The 23,398-nt window shown below is 39.7% G+C and overlaps 2 protein-coding genes across 8 annotated transcripts in view; one reads left to right on the top strand and one right to left on the bottom strand.

Moving 5' to 3' along the window:
- Positions 1-23,398, top strand: part of reep3b (receptor accessory protein 3b) — a 78,059-nt gene that overhangs the window by 14,246 nt on the left and 40,415 nt on the right. For 2 of the 5 annotated variants that reach the window (XM_077502699.1, XM_077502698.1), the window contains exon 2: positions 20,119-20,189. The exons of the other annotated variants lie outside the window; for them this stretch is intronic. The gene's annotated coding sequence lies outside the window, so the exon portion shown is untranslated. The remainder of the gene's footprint in view (positions 1-20,118; positions 20,190-23,398) is intronic. 5 annotated transcript variants of the gene reach the window in all.
- The window catches only part of jmjd1cb (jumonji domain containing 1Cb), a 66,179-nt gene that overhangs the window by 16,343 nt on the left and 26,438 nt on the right, over positions 1-23,398 (bottom strand). The window contains exons 2-12 of one of the 3 annotated variants that reach the window (XM_077502689.1): positions 21,833-22,030; positions 11,054-11,167; positions 5,977-6,082; positions 5,767-5,891; positions 5,499-5,642; positions 4,512-4,553; positions 3,267-3,537; positions 2,538-3,083; positions 2,124-2,460; positions 608-1,541; positions 335-526 (exon numbers count right to left, since the gene is read on the bottom strand). In XM_077502689.1, the coding sequence (XP_077358815.1) occupies positions 335-526; positions 608-1,541; positions 2,124-2,460; positions 2,538-3,083; positions 3,267-3,537; positions 4,512-4,553; positions 5,499-5,642; positions 5,767-5,891; positions 5,977-6,082; positions 11,054-11,167; positions 21,833-22,030 (3,009 nt within the window). Of the gene's footprint in view, positions 1-334; positions 527-607; positions 1,542-2,123; positions 2,461-2,537; positions 3,084-3,266; positions 3,538-4,511; positions 4,554-5,498; positions 5,643-5,766; positions 5,892-5,976; positions 6,083-11,053; positions 11,168-14,748; positions 14,891-14,931; positions 15,223-21,832; positions 22,031-23,398 lie in introns of those variants that run through there. The other 2 variants (XM_077502690.1, XM_077502691.1) reach the window with 2 other exon arrangements.

The following is a 23,398-nucleotide window of genomic DNA, read 5'->3' as shown; positions in this document are numbered from 1 at the left end:
GACCACAAGCAACACGGGATTATAATTAATTAAGGTAAGCCATTTTAAAGTAAAGCGGAAAAAACGTTGGAAGTTTCATCCAACTGGTCAGTAATGACAAAGATCTCAACCAAAGTTAGCCTCTACTGTCTTATGTCTACTGTCTTGTCTTTATATTGAAGACAAAACTGAAGATATTAAGTCCTACAAAAAATTCAGTACATTTCAGTACTTCCTTAACGGGCAAAAGGTGAAGGTAACACAAAACTCTTCCTTTAAAAATCAGACAAACAAACAAACAAAAAACCTCAATCAGTCTTACAGGCATGCCCCAAAAGTCCAAAAGTAAACACACCTTTCGGAGAGACACCTCAGAATTAACAGCAACTGAATTTTCAGGGTGAACCCATTTAGCTGTGGGGGGGAGGTTGAGTCCTTGTTGGTAGGAACTTGGTGTTCCATTGGGATACTGCCAAATGATGGGGTAGAGGCCCAAACCTGCAGCTCCAGTATGCGGCTGGGTGAGTAGAGGAGGGGCTCCCTGACCCTGGAAATATGCAAAGGGGTTTTAGTTGACCAATGAAAAACAAGTGGGGGGTATGAGAAATAAATGCCCCTGAAGGCAGACCTGTAGGAACTGCTGTTGATGTGCAGCTCCCGGGTGAGGTAGGGCAAGGTGACCTAAACCTCCCGGGGAGTCCAACTGCGGGTGGCCCCCCAGGAGAGACGCTGTGTGAGGAGGAGGAGGCATGGCTGAGAGAACCCCGGGGGGTAGAAGGTGTGGGTGAGGTAAGGCAGAGGTGTGAGGAGGAGCAAGGAGGTGGGAGGCAGCGTGCGGGTGTGACGAAGGGGTGAGGCAAGGGGAGTGGGGCGATGGCGAGTGGAGGCCGTGTAGGTGAGGATGGAGATATGCCGCCACATGGTTAGAGGAGACGGTGGCGGAGGAAGAGTTTTCATTGTCTGAGCAGATCAGAGCTGGGTCCCTGTAAACAGTGAATGTCTCATTCTTATTGATAATTAGAGGGCTGTTGCTGCTGATAGTACTGCCCCCACCTGACTCTGAGTGAGCTGGTATTGGCTTAAAACCCGATCGAGGAGGCTCAGTTGTTTCTACTTTACTGGACAAACGACCTGATGGAGGGGACGAGGTATCGCAATATCTTGGGATTTTATGTTTCGAAACCTCTGGAGAGGTATTGGGTTTAGGTTTTGTTGAACTATCTACGAGGCCTAAGTTGGGCTTAGACTTGATATGGTTTGCTGGACTCGTGCTAGGGTACAGATGGCTCTGAGAGTTGTTGGGGTGCTGGGCTTTTTGTTTGACGGAGTCGAGGGGAGCTGGGCTAGGGTTTATTTTGGTTTTTGTCAAGTCAGTGGAAAGGACAGTGTTCATCTTGTCAGGGTGTGGCTGTTGATGTTTGCTTTGCTCCTCAGATAAAGATGGACTCTTGATGCCGGACGTGTAGTGTTGCTGTTGATGATGTTGATGAAGAAAAGGATGGGGAATGACTGATTTGTCCTTGTCTGTCAGCATCAGATTATCAGCCATTGATGTTACAGGTCTGGAAGAACACAAGAAGATTTTTTTTTTTCTTAGCTTGCCGTTGTCATCTAAACATTGAGAACAACAAATGAATCCGGAACATTGAAAGTACCGGGTGCAAGGATTCTATGCTTCTAAATAATGTATGACACTGAACAAAGTACAGACTAATGGAAGACTCCTGTTTCAATGTTTGCTGGTCAAGATTGAATATCTGTTTTTCTTTTGCGATCTGATATTCTGTTGGGGAACTTAACTCATTCACTGGCAGCCATTTTCACTGAAGCAACCGCCTTTTTTGACTGCGAGCTGCCCTGCTCATAGTCACTGAGCTGAGCTGCAAAAACAGACTGAGGCGATCGAATCTGGTGCGCGCGTGATGAATAAAAAATGCATTTATAATGAAGTAAAAATCATACCAAAAATGAAAAAAACCCAAAAGAAAACGAAAAGATATATGTAATTAACGTGAATCTTTTTTTTTTTTTTTTATTAACCCGGATTTCCATTATCGCGAGTCATTTTTGGAACGTAACACCCGCGATAAATGAGAGAACAATGTGCTGTAATATTTTTAGAACAACATTCTTTCCGTTCTCACCTGATAGCTTCCGAAGAAGAAAACTCCGCCTTATTTAAACTCCGGCTTGCTATCACACCACCTCCTATTAGACCCTGCTGCATGGCAGGGTCAGTTTCTGTCCTTCGGCCACCTTCCGAGGGTGAAGGTGAAGAAGGAACAGGAGGTGAGGAGACGGGGGATGGATGCAAGGTGAGGTAAGGTGAGAGGGCCGTGGACTCCGCCTTCTGCGAGGCCAGCAGGGCCGACACGGCCTCGGAACTCTCTTGATGCACGGTGGCCTGTGCGTCATCTGTGATGTCAATCACGCCACTGCCGTGGAGGTGGGGCAAGAAAGGCGTCTGACATCGAGTTGAGGCTGTAAGAATCGAACGCTGATCAATAGGTTGTAAATCGTCAGACGGCTGAGAGTTGACATGAGTGAGTGCAATTTACCTTTCACAGTGTTCTTGCTACTCTCTATTATGGTAGCCTGGATGGGGTCGGACGTAAGAGGCGTCTGTTGCCGTGGAGATTGGCTGATCTGCGTCACTGCCACCAATTCCTCCTCCTCTTTTGTGATCATTTTGCTTGATTCCTTCGCCGCCTTCTTGCCATCCTCTGTCGATTGAAGCTCCGCCCATGGGGATAAGCAACCAATGTGAGATGAGGAATCATTCACTTTGGCGGCCTGCATCAGCGTCTTCTCCTCGTCCTCCGTTTTCGAAACGTTTGCTTTCGTATCACTGCCGCGAGTCTTGAATTCGTTCTCAGAGTTTGGCTCGGAGGAGGACGACGAAGACGAGGAGGAAGAGGATGACGATGAGGACGACGAAGAAGAGCACGACGAATGGGCCATCCTCTTGTGCGGGTTTTCGGAGTCACTGCTCTCTGAGAAGTCCGACGTCATGTCTGTCTTCAGTCTCTTTAGACCGATCTTCTTCTCGTCATCTTCACCCTTCCTGCGTTTGTTTACTGCCTGTTTGGCCTTCGACTTTGAGTCTGCGGGATAAAAGAAACAAGATTCACTAGTCATCTTTTTAAAAAAATAATATCGGTACTTGCAACAGCGGCCGATATTGCTATCGGCTGCCATCTTGTGACCTTTTTACTAGTCAGGAACGAGAAATGAGAAGAATAGAAAATTGCCATTAATTTAATGTCATTTTAAGGAAAAAGCCTCACCTTTGCCGACAGCTTCTTCCCTCCTGTCCCGGTCGTCCTCTGCAACGCTGCTATCGGATCCTTTTCTCCGGGACGAGCGAGAGCCGCGCTGCTCCCTCTGTTCCCGTCCGTTGCCGCTGGGAGAATGGTGCGACTGGCTGGATGTTTGCTGGCTTTGCAGTGACTGACTCTGCTGTTGGGAGGCCAGCGTCCCTTGGGAACTCTTTGGGCTGGGGCCCGATGATGTCATGATCGGACGGGGGCTGTTTGCTTGGGCGCGCGTATAATGACTCTGTAAGAAGGGAAGAGTGGGGAAACATCATTCGTTAGCAAAAGCAGGATGCAGACGTTAGCGCTAACGTACAAGTTCAGATACTAAAATATTACACATTTTTTTATGCTTCTCTCACTTCCTGTTCATAAGTCCAAAACAGAAGCCAGCAACGTTCCTTGTGACTCAATCAGCCAGCGATGTGTAACCCCCACCTTGGAGATCTTTGATGTGTTTTTCGTGATACTGACGAATAACTGTAATTTGTCTTGTCAGAAATCTTACTAAATTGTTCTTCCAGTTAGTCAAAGTTTGTGTCATCATTACGCATAGTTTTCAAGGTACCACATTTGTAACGTTGTCACTCATTGCGTGTACATGGTAATCATTACGCAGCCAAGCTCTTCCTGAGCAACAATTGGACTAACTACAACTTTAGAGAGAAGGTTATTTCTTGGATAAAGTGGCCTAAATAAGTAATTTATTAACATAAGAAAAAACAAAAAAAAACCTTTAGGGTCAAACAATGACTAGCGAGAATCATTTGGATGAACACTGTGGCAAAGCACACATTGTCTTATTATAGTAACATTTTATTTTGCATTAGTAGGTTAACCAGGGGTGTCAAAAGTGGGCCGGATCAGGCCGGCAAAGAGTTTTAATCCGGCCTGCAAGATGGGGGTGTGATATCCAAACATCAACATAACTACTAACAAACACATATATCGTTTAACTTCGTTAAATACCTGTGAGGTAAACTTATTGTTGGTAAATCCTTGTTTTTTTTTTTGTTTTGTCAAGGAACACAGAACAGTGTAGTCGGACTACTGCACGATCGATTAAATGAAGTGCAGTAAGTGTTACAAGGACCGTTTGGAACAGTGAAGCCTGTTTTAGCTAACTATGAGCTAGCTGTGATCATCAACAAAGCGCATGTGTGAAGGTGGAGGTGGACACAAGGAGCTTGGGGGTGGTGGTGATGGGTGGGGGGGTACCTGAGTGTTAGCAGTGATCCCGCCGGGTCGCCCTCCCGCCATCTTTAACATGTAAACAAAAGGGGGAGGGGGGACAAACAAAAACAGTGAAATAAATCAAAAGAAAATGTGAGATAAAGAGATTGTCAAATCAATTTTTTTTTTTAAATTTTTATTCTGAAAATAATATGTTCTGTGCGAATCAGGGTGGACTTCATTGACGTGAAAGACGATATTAATCAGAATACCATGTTTAGAATATCGGGGGTACATATTGTAAAGAAAATGTTGACTTGACTTCCCCTTTGAGGCAGTAAAACAAATCGATAGCCGAATATTTTATGGAAGGTCAACCAATTTCTGACTAAATAACAAGCCATGTGTGACTGAACATCAGTAATTAATAATTTTTGGCAGTAATTTCAATTATTGTCTTGTGAACAAAAATACATTATTAGTTGAGTCACATTTTAGTCTAGTCCGATCACTTTTTTTTTTGTTAACAATCAATAATAATATTCATATTTATTAAGAAATTGCAACAAATATAGTTTTAACAAAAATACTGTATGTGACCTTAATTATCAAACAAGAAAAACAAAAATATGATAGCTTGACAAGCACCCATCTTTGATTTAAGCCTTTTGATCTTTCTCTCATGCACAAATATGATATGATATAGTATCTGTACTATTGGGTGTGTTTTTATGCCAAGTTTACATGCATCAGCCTACAAAAATTGAGTCCAATGACTTAAACGAAAAAGATCTTAAAGGGATACTTTACTTATGTAGCCATTTTTGGCAGTCAAACATTAATATTTTGCCTATAATAAATTTGATATTTTCATTATTTTTCATGTGCAATTAGTACTTTTTAAAAAGACATTTTGCAACTTGCTGTCGACTGAAAATGACATCACAAAGGCTCAGGTAACCAATCACAAAATGTAAATATTTTTCAGTAGGAATTTTCAAATCTAACGAATAGCTTTAAATGTGTACTCACATGGGCAGAATTGTTGTTCTGACTGGATCGCGACCTTCGTCTGGAGGTGATGCCAATGTTTTCTCCTTTGAGTAGGGAATGAACCACATCATCCAGAAAAGTCATCTGGATCATGGATGGATCCACATTCTGAGGCTCGAGCACCTAAAAAATGACAACGCAGACCTGAATGACTGCTTTGATATTTTACGTTTGTTTGATGAACTGCTCATCTGTAACGCACGTTCCAATTAGAGGCGCTGTAGAAAACGGATGGATGTGAGGGTACCTGATCATTCATAACGACCATGTTTCGGCTAAAGAGGTCGTGATGTGTAATGATGCCTGTGAACCACTGGGTGGCCGAGTCTTGTCTGTACACACGCACGCGGTAGCCATTCAATGAATAGGGACCTAAATGGGACAGGAAATGTGTTCAATAGTATATTATAAAGAGTAGAATTCCTTCTTGAATACGGCACATACTAGGCCAGCTTACCTTGCATAAAAATCTCCTGCACTTTCTGGTCTTTGAGCCAACCCTTCAATTCCTCATGGAGTTGAGGATTATCTCTTAACACTGGATTCTGACTGTCCACCTCATCCTGAAAGATAAACAAAACGAATGTCAGCGTGTCAAACGCAACATAGTCTGTATCTACAACGTCGATTTAACAACTGATGTTGCTTCATTGTTTACTGCGCAAGACAACACAGTCCCCCTCGCAATCGTCATGGTACAGTCAAAGCTCGGTTTTTCGAACGCTTCTGTTCTCGACCGAATCGGTTTTCGACCAGAAAATTAGAGAATTTTATGTCTCAGAACTCGTCCAAAAAAAATCGTCTCTCGACCAAGCCGAGCGTACCTGAACGTCGCGCGACTCTCTCGGAGGCCGAGCTAACTCGAATGCTTCCTCTGTAGCACAGTCGTATTCACTGTTCGTTTGGAGCAGACCTGTTCATTGTTATTTACGCAAATCTGACTGTTTTTTGCATCATGGGTCCAAAGAAAGCAAGTGCATTTTTTTTTTCCATCATTTTATATAGGATATCTTCTATTAAAATAAAACAGTGTCTATTTCTACCCTTTTTTATTTATGGTAAACAGTAGGGGTGTTAAAAAAAATCGATTCGGCGATATATCGCGATACTACATCGCGCGATTCTCGAATCGATTTAAAAAAAAATCGATTTTTTATTTTTTTTTTTTATTTTTATTTTTTATTTTTATTTTTTATTTTTTAAGAGCTCAGAATTGTTCATTCGGTAGTCTTACCGATTCAACGTCTTATCATCATTGCCTTTTTTTTTTTTTTTTTTTTTTTTTGTGTGTGTGTGTGAATCGATTTTTAAACTTCCATTTTTAATGGTAAAATATTCAACAAAACGTCTGACTTCGGGTTAGGATTCACACCTTGAGCATGGAAGATGGAAGAATGTTATATGAACGGAACATTAAGCCTTAATATTTTATTTTAATGCTGTTCAAACATGAAACAGATTACAACCTCTATAAGACTGAAATTTCAGATAAATAAATAATACATTTTCATATAAATCTTACACTCTACAAGCTTACTGATTAGTATTTTCGAAATTTGAATGGAAAAAATTCGCAACAATCGACTTATAAATTCGTATCGGGATTAACCGGTATCGAATCGAATCGTGACCTGTGAATCGTGATACGAATCGAATCGTCAGGTACTAGGCAATTCACACCCCTAGTAAACAGTATACAGTGCAGTTTATGGTGTAAAATATTAAGCAAAGGTGTGTCTCCGTTAAAGGAGTTAATTTGTGGAATAACTTGGGAACTGAACTGAAAAGATGTAATTCACTTGTTGAATTTAAAAGAATGTTTAAAAGTAAAGTTCAATATTATTATTTAAATCAGATATGAGTTAAGAAGATTGTAGAAATGATTTATTCATTTACTTATTTTTCTTTGATGTATTAATATGAGTGTAATGAAATTTGTATATATGTGTTACTATTGTGTATTTTTATTTTTCTATTTATTTTATTTTTTTATACGAGTAGCATTATATTTTCTTTTATTAAAAATGTAATTTATTATAAATAAGTGATAGGATATGAAGAATAAGGGGTAGGACTGGATAAGTTTTCAACTTCTTCCTACTCCCTTGAACATATACATAGATATTTATTGGATGTTTCTTTTATTTTATTATTTTTTTTATTTTTAACTTTATGTGTTTATATAATTATACGTGTATATATGCATATGTTCAATAAACTTCAAACTTCAAACTTCAAATAGGAAAAAAGAAAAAAAAAAACTTGATAAATTTTTTTAGACTTGTGGAACGGATTAAAATTATTTACATTAATTATAAAGGGAAAAATTGTTTCGGATTTCGAACAATTCGCTTTTGGAACAGCCTTCTGGAACGGATTATGTTTGAAAACCGAGGTTTGACTGTAATATCAAACAAAAAGACAAAGAAAACATTTAACTATAAAGCTAGCACCCTAATATGCAGAAAACGTATGTTCACTTGGGCAGGTCCATCGAGTAGTTGGGAAATTCAGTAGGGAAAAATGTGTAAATTGTCATAAAAGCAAAACTCAGCCTTATTTGCAAAACATTGTTTGAGTTTCCGGGCGATTCACACGACAACGCAAAGCTGCAGGACTCGTGGATGATGCAAGTGGCAGGAAGAGCAGATTAGGAGAAGTCTGGCTTTCATTTCACCCTCCCGGTGTCTCTCCCTCTGCAGTGTTCTACTTTCTCATCTTTGTTCAGCTCCAAATTAAAAGCAAGCACAACACACTAAAAATAGCAGACTGGAATGCAGCCGTGTGGAGGTCACTATCCTATATACATATATTTTGTGCACGTTTACAGTTTGTTGTTGTGAAGTGAATCCAGTCTCAGCTAATTATAATTCTCAACCACGCATAAAATGAACCTTCTCTGTCTAGACGGAATAAAAATGCTACGTTTGAGATCGAGTTCTTTTGCAGGAAGATGTTTTTTTTGGTTCACTCGGTTTTACATGGACTGATGCAGCGTATCGATTTTCTCAGCAGAGCTGTGCCAATACTCGGGCTGGTCAATCACAGTCAATTGGCAATTGTCCGACCTGAATAAAAGAATTGATCACCCCAACTGATCTGCCCAACTTACAAATCACTTTCAAGGTTTATAAAGCAATGTTTTACTTTGTATTATTGGCATTGTGAAACACGTTCAACCATTGACTTTGGAATGTCTGACCCCAATTATGGACTAAAATCACAGCACAGCGATAAATTAAGTGACATACCAGAAAGTTGAACCTTTTGAAGATTTTTTTTTTTTTTTTTTTTTTTTTTGAGGTTTTACATTTCTTTCAACAAAAATTGATGAGAAAAATATGCGCCCAAGTGCCATGCCATGCATAATGTCACAGGAGGCCTCAGATAACCTTGCAAGGTTCAGGCTAGTGCTGTCACGAAAGAATATTTTTAGAATCGACTTGCCACATTTATCTAAATTTTGCATTACTGTACAAAAAAAAAAAAAAAACCCACAACATTTTCCCCCGATTACTGTTTATTTACCAGTTGATTGGTGTTTATTTTGTACTTCGTATTCATTCGTTTAGTGACAGGCATGCACATGGCAGCCAAACTAGTATTACACCTGTCCAAAACCTGAGATCATAAACGGCACGATGTATGTATGTTACAAAAAAAAAAAAAAAATGAAACCACTTGTACGTCATGTGTCAGACGATTGGATTCAGCCCTAGTTTGTGAGTTGTTTTTAATCACAGGTTATTTATTTGTGTTTGTTTTCGGCAAAAATTGGAATCGGCAGGTCAGACTTTTTAAAAGATCGGTGATCGGCCGGAAAATTGTGATCGGTGCACCCCTATATTAAGAACTTTCTTCCAGAACCAATTAATTTCATACGCAGAGGTACCACTGTATTGGTCATGTACCAAAATTATTTGTTGACCGCCAAAAGTAAGTCAATATTTTGGGTGCCGATCTGAGTATAAATCACAAGACACGCCAAATTGAAAAAAAAAAGTGAGACTTATCGTCTGAAAAATACTGTAATACCGACGAATAATCACACATTTTCAGTCATTTCCGCAAGCATTGACTGCAGCAATCTGAAATAAAAAGTGAGACTCTCACTCAATTGAGGCTCCCACTTATATACATGCTTAAGAAGCAGGCCGGGTTGACCCCCTTCAACAGTGACTTCATTGTACAGTTTATGCCAAACAGATTTTAGCCCCCCCTCACAATTCCTCGCTCCAGTCTTCCCGACCGACTGGAAAAACAGAGAGGGGAGTGGCCACACTTTCCTTGCTGTGCGTGTTTGTGTGTGTGAGACAGAGTGAGTAAGAGGACGACTGTTTTTACAGCTCGGGGGTTCAAAGGTCTCCAGAATAGGCAGCTCTGTGTGGAGAGTGTGTGTGTTGTGCATGTGATGTGAGAGTGAGCAAATGGGGGTAGAGTGTACAAACCCTTACTGCTGACTCCATGGTTTAGCCAAGCTCGCACAAAGAGTTGAGAAACAGTCCCCCAAAGTATTCGATTTTTTTTTTTTCCTCTCTGTTTCTAGCATCTGTTTTGAATTTGTCAGTACACCGAGAGCAACAATGTTAGCAATAAAAGTCATTGTCTAACATCTGAACAACTTTCAATACGATAAACGCCATCAGTTCTCCTCATCAGGAAACATTGGGAGTCCAGAGGACAGTGGGTTTGTGTTGTGGTCTGTGGCTCGAGCTTCAAGGGGACGTCGTTCATTTACTGAACCGGCTGAATGGTCGTCAGGCCGGTCCAATACCGCTCCCGCATTGACACGACATTTGAACACATTCCAACTTAAAACAACTCATAAATATTGGTCAGATCCTTTACTTGGGTCAAAAAATTGTCATCTCACATATATATATTTAAGAAAAAAGAAAAAGTTGATTAACCCATAAAGTGGATTGGTCCATTTTTGATCCATAATTGGGTTACTTTTGACCCAACTTTTTAGCATGCATGGGAGAAACTTAAGTGTTATATTGCCTATTGAAAATCTGATTTAAAAAACAAAAAACCTTCAAATTCAAGTAAAACAGTATAACTTCACTATTTCTCAATATATCTCTACAAAAGACAGACAATTTACTTGGCCATATTGAATTCTAATTCCTTATGAAAATGACCCACTTCAAAATCATAAAAGTTTATTTTTAAGCAAACGGAAAACAATGAAGCGAAATTATTCAAACAGAAAAATATGAAGCCATAATGTCATTTAGAAAATAGAACGTGTCAGCCTTGGTTGCCATGGTAACAAGGGACCGCAATAGTTTTCTGTGATTTCACTCGTTAACGCTGAGCTGCTCGATGGATTTGAGACTTTTGCACCTAACTGAATGGTTCGGGTCCTGAACATGTTCAAGAAAGGAGATCTGCAAACTTTGGTCAACCAGTGGAAGCCAGAGTTTGAAGTAAACATGGTAAAGCTGCGTTTAACTGTTGCGCTGCACACACATTCAATACGCTGCCAACGGAAGTCAATTACTACTGAAATGTTTGGTGGTTTTATATACCTGGTATGGTTGGTAGGCTGAATGGTCAGGCAAGAAGTCCAAATGTCTGTCGAGTAAGAATTCCACCGCTGTTACTGATGACAACAGGCTCTTGCCCACCACTGGCTTAAACGCCTGCACGGGAAGAAAAAACACACACACAATTTGGTCAACAAGTAAACAAAAACAAAGTTGCATTATTATGAGAACGAGGACTTGAGAAGACACGATGATGAAGTCAGTAGACCAAATGTCATTTTTTTAAATCATGGGGTAATAGACGGCCAAAATGAAATTACATCACCTAAAAAAAAAAACTAGAAAAGCACAAATGGAGACATGAAGAGTCATAGCAAAAAGCAGTCTAGATGGGAAGGGAGAGGAAAGGAGCTCCAGAGTGATGAATAAATGAATGAAAAGAGGAAGTCTGACAGTTCAAAGGCAGTATGCTCCACTCTGATGATGCATATTTAATATACAGTCCATCAATCGGCAAACACAGCACCAGTGGCTTTATATATTTTTTTCTTCGCAGCTAAATGGCAACGTGCAAACCAATCATAAAGGACGATTAAACCAAACTCGGTTATTATTAACTAGTAATGAACACAAATTTTAAATCAATAAGTTGTCATTTGAGGTCAGAAATCATGATTAACTTGATGCAAAAAAAAATCGATAAATAAAGATAAAGTTAATTTAAATGTTTTGTAACGGTGTCGTCTGCACGTTCTGTTCTGACGTGCAATGAATCTTTGCACTGACCAAAAAACAAAAACACAAAACAAAACAAAAACAGCAACGGGACAGCAACACTTTTTGGCACTGCGGTTTTTTTTGTGTGTGTTTTGAACACTGATTTTGTAGAGACATAGTTTGCTCCTTTGTAAACTGCTGTGTTGTCTTGAGGATTTGCTAAATGTCAGTCAAATGCAATAAAAATAAATATTACAGTGAAAGTCACGACCACATTAACTAGCAGTCATGCTATGTGATCAAGTTCAGTTTAGTGAACGTGTTAGAATAATTTCACACAGAATGTGAATATAAATATAGTTAGCATGACTCGTGATGTCAACTGGAAGTCTAGTATATGGTTGCGCAACTGTCCCGTATAACCCGGGACGCCCCCGTGTTTTAGGCTAAATTGTTACGTCTCGTACGGGACCTCAAAAGTCCTGTAAAATAATTATCGTTTTTTGGCCCCCGATACTGATTCCGATACCCAGCTTTGCGGTATCGGCGATACCGATACCGAAGGTTTTTTTTTTCCTCAACATGAAAAAGCTGTCCTGCCATTGGTTCAGAGCATTCAAGGGCCAACAGGATATCTTAAATCGGCATGCGGTGAACATGTCCTCGTCAAATCCATCACTCAAAGCTGTTGTATCGTCAAGCGAATAAAACAACTTTTTTTTCCTTCTTTTATTTGTCCTTTGTTGGTTGGCAAACTGCATAGATATCTAAACTGTTTTAGACATTGTAACCGCCACCGAGAGTGCACATATTGCAATGACCTTGGGTGCATCCGTCGTAGGACTGCATGCACCAAAACATGACGTCCGAACAAAGACGGTTTGGGACGAATACGTAAACCATTACACCCCTAAGTGAGCATGTGTAAGCAAGGGTTGCTGTTGCTATGATTTTATGGTTGCATAACAAGGTCAGTCTGTCATGGAGCCATGAGAGGGGGGGGGGGGACACATGACCGTTGTGACCCCGCCTTCAAACACCCATGGGAGGCAGGGTCATGTTGTGCAGTCAACAAAAAATATGGTGGTTGTGTGCGCGTAACGGGGTGCGTGTCCTTGTGTGTGTCTGTGACTCTATTTCTGTCCGTCAACAGATACTTCCAGCCTTACAGTGGCAGCACTCGGTAGCCCGGGGAATTCATAACTTTTTCATCTGAGGGCCACATACAGAAAATCAGACGGACGCTATGTTATGAAGAGAAAATTGTCTTTAGTCCTAAAAATTGTACAAATCATCTTTTTGTGCTTTTGCATATTTAGCCTCACAGTGCAGAGGTCGTGGGGTTGAATTCAGGCTCTGGCCTTCCTGCAGGCATTGTAGGTTCACAGAACACCAAATTGTCCGCAGGTGTGGTTGTGAACGATTGTTCGTCTATACGCGTCCCGCGATTGGTTGCCAATCAGTTCAGCGTGTACGCCGCCTGATGCATGAAGACTGCTGGGATAGGCTCCAGCACCCACCCGCCATCCTTGTAAGGATAAGCAGTTCGGACAATAGACGGGCGGATGACTTAATTCATGATCCCACTTAATGATATGGAGTATTTTGATGTTGAGCAGAAAGAAAGTTTTGAGCAAACTTCCATTTTAAGTCCACTGTACTCAACAACCCACACGTATGATTCATCATTTCCTCAGTTCTCTATTATTATTACGGTGCTTTTTTTTTTTTTTTTAACACAAATGACAGTTTAACTGGTGTAGATGGAGTTTTTTTTTGTTTTTGCTTTTAATCCAAACTTCTAAATATACTTTGTTTTTGTTGCGGCAGTTTCTTGTTTTACCACATGAACATCACAAGAGGTCATTTGCGAGAAAACAGGAAACACCCTTGAGAGACATTACATGAAAGTCGCTCATATTCAGGATGTAGACAGTCGTGATGTAAAAAGCTGTTCAGACATTTGGTTATTGAACAAAATTACAGTTTTGTTTTGTTTGTTTTTTTTGGCAGACTGGCAGCAGAACAAAATGAGTGGACGTTCTCTATGTGGGTCACAGTAAAACAGCTGCTTTCCATGACACACACACACACACAGGTTGTACTGTAATCTGCTTATTGCTCTAATACGAAATGACCAGAGTTGTCAAAACACAGCTGCTCTGCCTCTCGCGGCACAAGAAATCAATGCACAATTAAATACCATCGTACTCTCTCATGCACATCCGATGTGGTTTGCATGATACTGTACGTGGTCAGAGAGGAGGTGAATTTAAATTAGCCAAAAATATGTCTATAATAAACTGCAAGTAAACACTCCATGTGGTGTAATGTGAATAAATTCACAACTTTATAAATAACCATTGTTATACAAACAAAACTCTCTAATAATAAGATAATAAGATTTAGGAAACGTTAAGGTGCAGACATATATTTGAGCAGGGTGATCAAGTACCTGCATGCACATATTCACTTGAAAATCTCATTTGATTTAAACGTGCAACTACAACAACACTTATTTCTCATTAATTAATGTGGTGAGAGTTACAGAAGTCCCAGAAGCAGCACAAACCGACAACTTACAAATGAGTTGCAAAATGAACATATCAACAACACATTCAGTAAATAATAATAATAATAAAAAAAGTACTAACACGGTTCTGGCTTGCATAGCTAGCTAGCTATGATCAATTCATCATTCATATGAAATGACTTGGCAATTGACTGTAGGATTTATTGACGTATGATGAACTAATAGAACAGACCAGACAATGCAGAGCATATGATCTTGACAAGCTAAGTATGTACAAAAACATTTCTTTTCTTTTCTTTTTTAAAAAAAACATCCTGAGAGAGGATATTTGTGGTGGGACTAGAGTCGATAGAGAAGCTTGTGAATTACATTTGAGTCACGCTTCCACTGAAAATCCCCTTTTTTCTTTTTTTTTTATACAGCTTCAGTCGCTATTGCTTTGTAAACGCGCATACGGAATAAAAACAAGCAGTAAAACACAACTCACGTTTTGGTTATTTCATCATTTGTCTGTAGAGAGCTTTTTTTTGCTAAATGACACGCCGATACAATAAAGTCTGTCCTTGGAAACGGCTTCACTTTAGTACGTAATTCTGTGGCACGGTTTAAATTCCTCTGACTTAAAAGAAGACTGCGATCAGTTGCAAAGGAACCAAAACTGCCAGATTACCTCTCTCCCTCGTCTTCAAACAACATCAAGAAGCGATGGCTTGTGAAGAAAGAACCTTGGAAAAACCCCAAAAGCTTTTGCACTAAGCAAAAGAGAGAAGCAGAAATACAAGACAGGGTGATGAGGGTATAAAAGGCAGAGGAAGAAAAAAAAAAAGTGGTTTCCTCTTCTGGTAAAAAAAAAAAAAGACAGATGGCCAAGAGGGAGAGAAAGCGAAGCGGAGGACAAGCTATAGAGCCGACATTTTAACGGCTGCTGACGCAAGGAGCAAGAGAGGGAATGGGCGAGAGAGGCGAGAGGGAGAGGGAGGGACCGAAGAAGTGAGGCTTGGCCAACAGCACACGTTTCCCCTCTGCTGGCTTGCTTTCTTACTCACCGCATTCTTTGACTCGCTCTCTTTCACTTTGTCCCACTGCCTCAGAGCTCTTACCATTCACTACTCACATTTCGACTACCCTGCATTCATCGACTTTCATCCACCTCATTCCCGAGGGCTCTGATGTTGAAACAATTGTGGGGGCGCAACTTCCTGTAAGGCGCCCCGAAGTAGCAGTGAGCCATTTGTTACAACACCTTTTGGACTTGTGCAACCAGCTGCCATGTCAAACAAAAAAGGCTAGTTCCGGTCCATTCCGGAAATTGTGCACACAGTTCACGTCAAGGCGTTACAATAAGGTGGCTATACGTATGCAATCGTCCGCCGCCATTAAGGCAGCTATGCTTCAAGTGACATGACCTAAAGACATCCCCATACTAAGTAATGGTTAACCCAATGCCAACATTGTCTACTCAGTTGCTGTTTATATGATGATATGACACTTGTTTATCTCCATTTGCTATCTGACATCTATTTTCAACGCAGATTGTCCTTTGCAGGGTCATGGGGAAGTTGGAGCCGGTCCTAGGTGGGATACATAACATTTCCTTAATGTCATAGGCAAACTGAAAATGCACGATAATATCTCTTTTTCTGATTTAAAAACGTAATAAAAAACAAGCCATCCAGCCGGATCATCCCTTAAGCTCTTAAATCAACAGAAGAATATACAAGCGCAAGTTCAAGATCAGTGTGACCATGTTATCCCTTATCAAAGTTACCATTTGTTGTTTTCACAGCTTACAACGCTGAACTCGTTTTCAAAATGGCGAATGAATGTCCGAGAAGGGATTGCGTTCAACTTCAGACTTCCGAGTTCACAATGCATTCTTACAAATTTCTATTTTCAGGTAACTTTTAAAGATACCCTCAAATGAAATGTTCCCTTTTTGGGGGGGTTTGGTCATAAATATGCCTGACAAAGTCCCCAAGTTGTAAGATAAGTGATCCAGGTTTCCCTTTTCAATGGCCGTTCGTATCAAAGTAGGCCAAATAGCACTTTCAAATGGGCTGTTTTAGCAGGTCGGTTTTACACGTCACTAGCTCCGAAGTCCACCCTCACAATTTGGAGAGTTGGAATGATCCAAAAACATTTTCATCATGTACAGACTGTAAAATAAAAGCATGACTTGCTTTAGTTTGCAGTTGTAAAATGAACTCAGCTCCCACAGTGAGTTTATAAACAACACTCACTGTCTACACTTTGAAAAATTGATTATCACATCAATGGACCACCAAAAAGGTGGGCGGGGGGGGTCAAATGTATGCCATACAATATTTGCCAAATAGGCCTTATTTAATTCCCAAGTTACTTTAAAAACATTTGAACACTTTATAATATGAATGAGTTGCATTCTGCATATCATTGTTGTTGCAGCCCGACATTTGACAAAGCTTCTTTTGGCTCCAGCTGCAGGGCTTGTTTTATCAAATATTTGTCTGGAGGTCACAGAGATGAGAAGTCCCCACGATATCAACACATCCAGCCGACAGATGGATGTTTTATCCAGATAAAACGGGACATAACACTTAAAAATCCAAAGTCACACTGACACGTTACTGTCAAGGCGTATACTGTAAATTATGCTTATGCTCATTGTGATGAAGACAACTTCAAGAACAGGAAGGTGACATTACCGATAAAAAGGCAGCGATCACAAGGTACAAATATTGGAAATGGTGGTTGTGATTCTGTTTATCTTTCATAGAAAGTATGATGATGATCATGATAATTATGGACGACCAAAGTGCAGGTGTCACCAGCCATCGGCATGCCATGCGAATCGTAGCATGCAGGGATTGTTTTTTTGACAATATTGTCATCTGAACATAGCATTTTTCAAAAGCACAGAACAAAAAACAAAAAAAATCTGATTTGTATTCAATCGTTGTCATGTAAACAATACACGAGTCCAGATCAAATTGCCTGTGCCTAGGAGATGAATCTTTTTTTTTTTGTGCTCCTCTTGCCGGTAAAAGGTAAGCTATAATTAAACATGCACACACAGATCACCAGGAGATTACGCCGGCAAGGCTCCATCTGCTCACGGGGGAGGCAACGCAAGGAGAGACAGAGCACATGCTTGGTATACGAGGTGGGGTGTTGCCACTTTCAACTAAACTATCGTACTGTTCGAATCCCAAAGTAACTCGTGAGGAAATCGCGTGTGGTCGTATGCCACCAGCTACTTCAATGGAAGGCAAATAAGTGTTGGTATAGAAGCTTAAATGACAGACGGAAGATTTCCTAGAGGCAGCTCTCAATGGAAGAAAAAAAAAAAAAAAAGCTGCAGATGATGACACACACATTGCAACGTTCTCTTGATATCAAAAAGCGAGCCAGTGACCAGATGACAAGATGTCTGCTGATAGATACTTGAGAGTGTGTGTCATATTTCGTATGAAAGACGGCCACTGTTGCTAGGTAACATGGTCTGTAGACAGTGAAAAGAAGGAGAGAGTTATGATAAAATACATGGATGGTTAATCTTGATATAGGATCATTCAGTTTTTACCCCCAAAAGTGGACAAGGGCAGTCGACTTCCCCTCCATTGATTTAAATGAGGGTAATCGCTGCATTCCTCAACTGGCTACCATTGGCAATTATTTTGCTGATCTAATGATGAGCACACCCTTGGAACATCGAGTATTTACGTCATGTTTAATGGTCTATGAATTTGCAGTCGTTTAAATTTACGTTTGTGACTTTATTAACTCATTTGCTCTCAAAGACGTATAAATATGTTCTATTTGAAATGTTTTAAGTCTCCCAAAGACATATTTATACTTTTTTTTTTTTTTTAATGCTAGAGCATAGAGAAGGCTTTGATGCAGTCTCTCAAACTGCAAAGAACGGTTGAATAAATGGTAGTTACTACACAAACGGCCAGTAGGTGGCAACAGAGTATAAAAGACATATTGAAAAAAGCTAATTTACTCAAAATTCTGAATAGATTTGTGAATAATGATGAAACTTAGCTATATTCTAATGCCAATTGCTGCACAATGGAAACAAATAGACAGATAGAAACATACTTTTTGTTCCTGATGAAAGAAGAGACGTTAAATCTTTCTTTTGGTAGCTTCCATGTTTTTATAGCAATAGAAGACAATAGGGGTGTGAATTGCCTCGTACCTGACGATTCGATCCGTATCACGATTCATAGGTCACGATTCGATTCAATACCGATTAATCCCGAGATGAATTTCCAATTGATTGTAGGGATTTTTTTTTTTTTTACTCAATTTTAGAAAATACCATTCAGTAAACTTGTACATGTACACTGTAAGATTTGTATGAAAATGTATTATTTATTGATCCGAAACTTCCGTTTTATAACTTTTAACAAACAGGTTGTAACCTTATTCATGTTAAAACGGCATTGAAATAAAATATTAAGGTTTAAAGTTCCATTAATATAACATTCTTCCATGCTCAAGGTATGAAAGTTAGACATTTTGTTGAATATTTTTCCATCAAAAATGGATATTAAAAAATCGATTCGGCTGCCTATTGAATCGATTTGAGAATTGTGTGCTGTAGTATCGCGATATATTGCCGAATCGATTTTTTTTAACACCCCTAGAAGACAATATTCTGTGGGCCTTGCACAATCAGTCAAAATACAGGAAAACGGCCAGGAGCGAAGAGAATTGCTTCTTGTGAAAACGGTTGGGAGTGAATGAGTTAACATGGCGGATCTGTGTGTTTGGGCAGCACTTGCATTGGCAATATGTTGACAAATTAAATTTGTATCTATGACATGGTTACATTTTTCTAATTACACATATCAGGGTTGAGCGACTTGAGCAAAACGATCGTCAGTGTGTCTCTTGAATCCAACCTCTGTGTGGTCAAGATGTGAAATGCTTAAAAATAGGACTTCATGCTCACGTTCTGCAGATATTTGTGTGGCAAAATGCTCTCTTCAAAAAAACAAACAAAAAAAAAACAGAGGAAAGTCAGCAGCTGCAATTGCGAAGAGATATGTCTGGAATAAATACTGAACTTTCTTTTCGTTCTCCAACAGGAAAATGAGCAGCTTTAGGGACTTTTATGGAAAATATTGTTCCCTGTAATTGTAATTTGTCTTTTAAAAGTTCATCAACAATGCAATTTTGAGTTCGGTACCGACTGACTGGTAAGAAAAGAGCATCTCCATTCGTAGGGGGCTGACAATGACATTAAAAAGAATCCCGGTTTTAAAAAAAACGTTTTATTTTGTCTAGGGTCATTCATGCCCAATCATAAAGAATGATGTCAACACTCTCCTGTGCCCTTGGATGTCGTCTGGTCATTGGGATTCACATTGTGTCATTGATGGGAGTCTGCACTGAGCTTCCCTAATGAGTTAACCCACTGCTCAGTGCTTGCAGAGAAATGATGTAATATGTGGATCAGCCATGTAATCTCTCTCTCACTCCATCCCCCCCCTCGCTCACGCACACACAAGAACGGCATCAAGGTTAGCATTAGCTTAGCGGGTGCTGGGAAAACTCGCAAAACAATGAAGAAAACTTGCTGGCTTTCGGTCTTGAGGAGGCCTGTCTGATTTTAGGGATATTAAAACTGCCACAATATCGTCGTCGTCATGTTCACGATACTACACATCTGTTTGTTATGATTTTTTTGACAGAACAACAGTATGAAGGGGGCCTAATACTTTTCATTTATTTTTGTGATTGCACCATTCCAAAACGTGGACATTGATTATTTGATTCAAATCTATGACTAGCATACGACAATGTATGTGATATCAGAAAGTGATCTCACACTCTCACAGGAGAATTCGTTTTGTGTGCATTTCAGTGAGAGCGTATGTAGGAGGGGAGCGTGTCAACACAGACTGCAAGTTAGCGACTCGAGAGAAGAACAAACTGGTGAGCAAACGTGAACGTGTGAGTAGGACGTCTGAGTCACTGTGTGAGTGTGTGACTGTGAAGAGAAACAAAAATGGAAAAGGATTTATGTGATTAAGTACATGACATTTTTTTTTTTTTGGTTTTAAACCTGATCGGAATATCTCTGTCAAAAGGAGTGACGGGTGTTGAGAATTTGTTTTCGATTGAAATACATTTGTTAAGTGGGGGTTGAAAGTCATGCTGCCACAAATGATTCAATTTGATGACCAATCAGTCACCCGTTATTTTTGCGGTTCATCAACCGCAACCGGATCATCGGTAAATTATCGCACAAGCAAGCGCTGCTCTTGTATAATCATTATTAGCTTCCACCTTGAAGTGTTTAATGAAGGGATTTGCAAACAAAATAAAGACAATAATCATATTCATTCATCTTCTAATAAACTTTCCTGGCATGCGTTATGATGAAAATGAAAAATTACACTCTCTTCTTTTATCCAAAATAAGAAATAAAACAAAAAGATTTCTACTAAAAATTTAGCCCAAAAAGTGGAGAAAACAAGTTTTTTGTTTTTTTGTTTTTGTGAAAATGCATTTAAATGCAATTACGACTACTATGCTAATAACTTTTGCTTCCACGATGCCTCAAGCAATCAACAACCTTTTCTTTTATAAAATACAAACAACAATGAACATGTGCTTTTGACGACAAAGTGTCAAAACAATCAATCACCAGTGTAAGATTTGACAAACGTTACCAATTATGCACGTTATTCAATAATTTAAACACTCTGTCATCTTTGCTCTCTTTTTAGATACTCTTTGTAGTGGATTTGACATGACAAACACTTTGACCAATCACAGTGTGCTTGAAATGTCATATTTAGACCCTTAGCATTTCCCCCAATGAGGTTATTTTCAAGCCTTTTTTTTTTTCTTTTCTTTTGAGTTAATTTTTCATCTTTCGGTGCCGTTGTTGGATTTCCATTTGCTGTTGCTATGGCAACAGCAGCAGTGTACGAATGAGGGAACAAATACGAGTGGAGGAGTCAGGCGAAAAGAACCATTAAAAAAAAGGTGGAACAACAAAGTGAATCTTTTATCAATTTCTGATCATGTGTCTATGAGCAAGCAGTTTAATAACGCACTGTTTTTCATAATCATCTTAAGTATACCCTACTGAATATGGAGGGAAATATGTGATTCTGCGGAGTTGTTCAATCACATTGCGATAAACTTATCTGCATCATTCCAAAAAAATGTTGACACTATTTATGTATACACACTGAAATGTATTTTACTACTTTCACTGCATGAGAAAAACTGATGAGAGCTATGAAGCAAAACTAGTTGAAACATTACTATGACTCAAAGTCAGATAAAACATCAACACACGTTGCATAGCAGAAATAACCAAACAAAACAGCTTGTAAACATGCCATCAACACAATCATCCTCACATGGCTTCACTCCACAAATGTTAAATAATGATATGGCAAGGCTGCCACTTTCCAAGACAACCATAATGCTCCCGGAAATGCACTTAATACAATTTAAAACGGCCTTCAAAGGTGGCAACGCGGTGAACATGCAGAGCCAGTGGGAACGCTGACTGTTGTGGCGGCTGTGTCATTTCTATAAATAGCAAACAAAGTTCTTACCAGGGCAGGCCACTGTATGTGTTTGGCCTTGATTCCCTGCAGCAGTCCACCTACTCCTCCACCTGCTCCCGCTCCTCCTGCTCCTTCCTTTCTCTTGGCCCAGACCAGCTGGTGCTCGAGTAGAAACAGCTGGAAATCGTCATAGACCTTCACCCACTCTCTCTTCTCCCACTCCTGGTCATCAAATTCCACGTAGACCTGCAACACACGACACAAACGGATCAACATCACAAACAAAACATCTGGCATTTGCGATTAGTCATGTCTACAAGCGATGAATGTCGTGGCGTTATGACCTCACAAACTAATCCTGATCAAGTTTTCACATAAACAAGTAGATGATGTAAAAGGCGAAAATATGAGGACTTTTAACTCATCCACTCCCGGCTGCTTTACTGGATTTTGACTGATTCTGCAAGTCCCACAGAATATTGTGGTCTATTGCTATAAAAACATGGAACCTATCAAAAGAAAGATTACAGTCTCTTCTTTTACCAGGAAAAAAAAAAGGTTTTGCAGCAATTAGCATTAGAATATAGCTAGGTTTCATCATTATTCACATTCCTGGTGAAAACAGTGTCAAAAAGAGCTTGTTGCAACATGGCCCTGGCTGAGCTCCTTTGCGCTTTTGCCACCTGTTGGCCATTTGTGTAATAACTACCATTTCTTCAACCGTTCTCTTTAGTTCAGAGGCTGCATTAAAGCCTTCTGTATGCTCTAACATTAAAAAAACAAAAAACAAACACACAAACATAAATATGTCTTTGGGACACTTAAAACATTTAAAATAGAACATATTTATACATTTTGGGGAGTTGGGGGGGGCAGATTTATCGAAATAGTTTAATTATCCCATGAATGCAACTGCATTACGAAAAAAAAATTCCTGATAGCAACCCGCTGGTTGCTATCAGGAATGACTCCATTCAGGCCAACTAAACAGTATTTATTAGGGTATGTAATGATGTATATGGGTAAGTACCAATATCCATACCTAATGCTATTAAGCCTATACCTGCCTTTACTTGAAGGTATTGGAACACGCAACAGCAGCCGATACAGCCAAACTCTTGTGGCTGTTTTAGAAATCAAAAACTAGAAGTTAGAAGAATAGAACACTGCCGTTAAATTAATGAAATTTTAAGGGAAAATTGGGATATATAATAGGCCCAATTTCGAATGTGCAGTAGAACCGTGATTGATGAATGTCAGTTACTGTCATCGCAGTGATTTTCTTAAAATAACACCCAGATTTTCACAAATATAAATTCTTGATTTTGAAAAATGTTCACTTTATATCACATTAGACTATTTAGGAAAATGAACAAAAACAGCAAAAGATGAATGAATGAGTATATTTTTGTCCATAACACTGTAGTGTATTATATACACATCTGTCTGGAGTCTTTAAGCATGCACAAGCTATCAGCTCCTCATTGTACAGTCGTGCCATGTCCTTTCATTTCCCTGCCCACCTTCCTTCCCCCCCACATCTCACATCCATAGGCAGAGAGCGAGCATGCAACAGAGATCAGCGGGTGCATCTCAAATCAGTCCCCCCCCCCC

Source organism: Festucalex cinctus, chromosome 17, assembly GCF_051991245.1.
Source record: "Festucalex cinctus isolate MCC-2025b chromosome 17, RoL_Fcin_1.0, whole genome shotgun sequence".
NCBI classification, from domain to species: domain Eukaryota; kingdom Metazoa; phylum Chordata; class Actinopteri; order Syngnathiformes; family Syngnathidae; genus Festucalex; species Festucalex cinctus.
The sequence above is the reverse complement of the archived record's forward strand: the minus strand, read 5'-3'. Positions and strand labels throughout refer to the sequence as shown.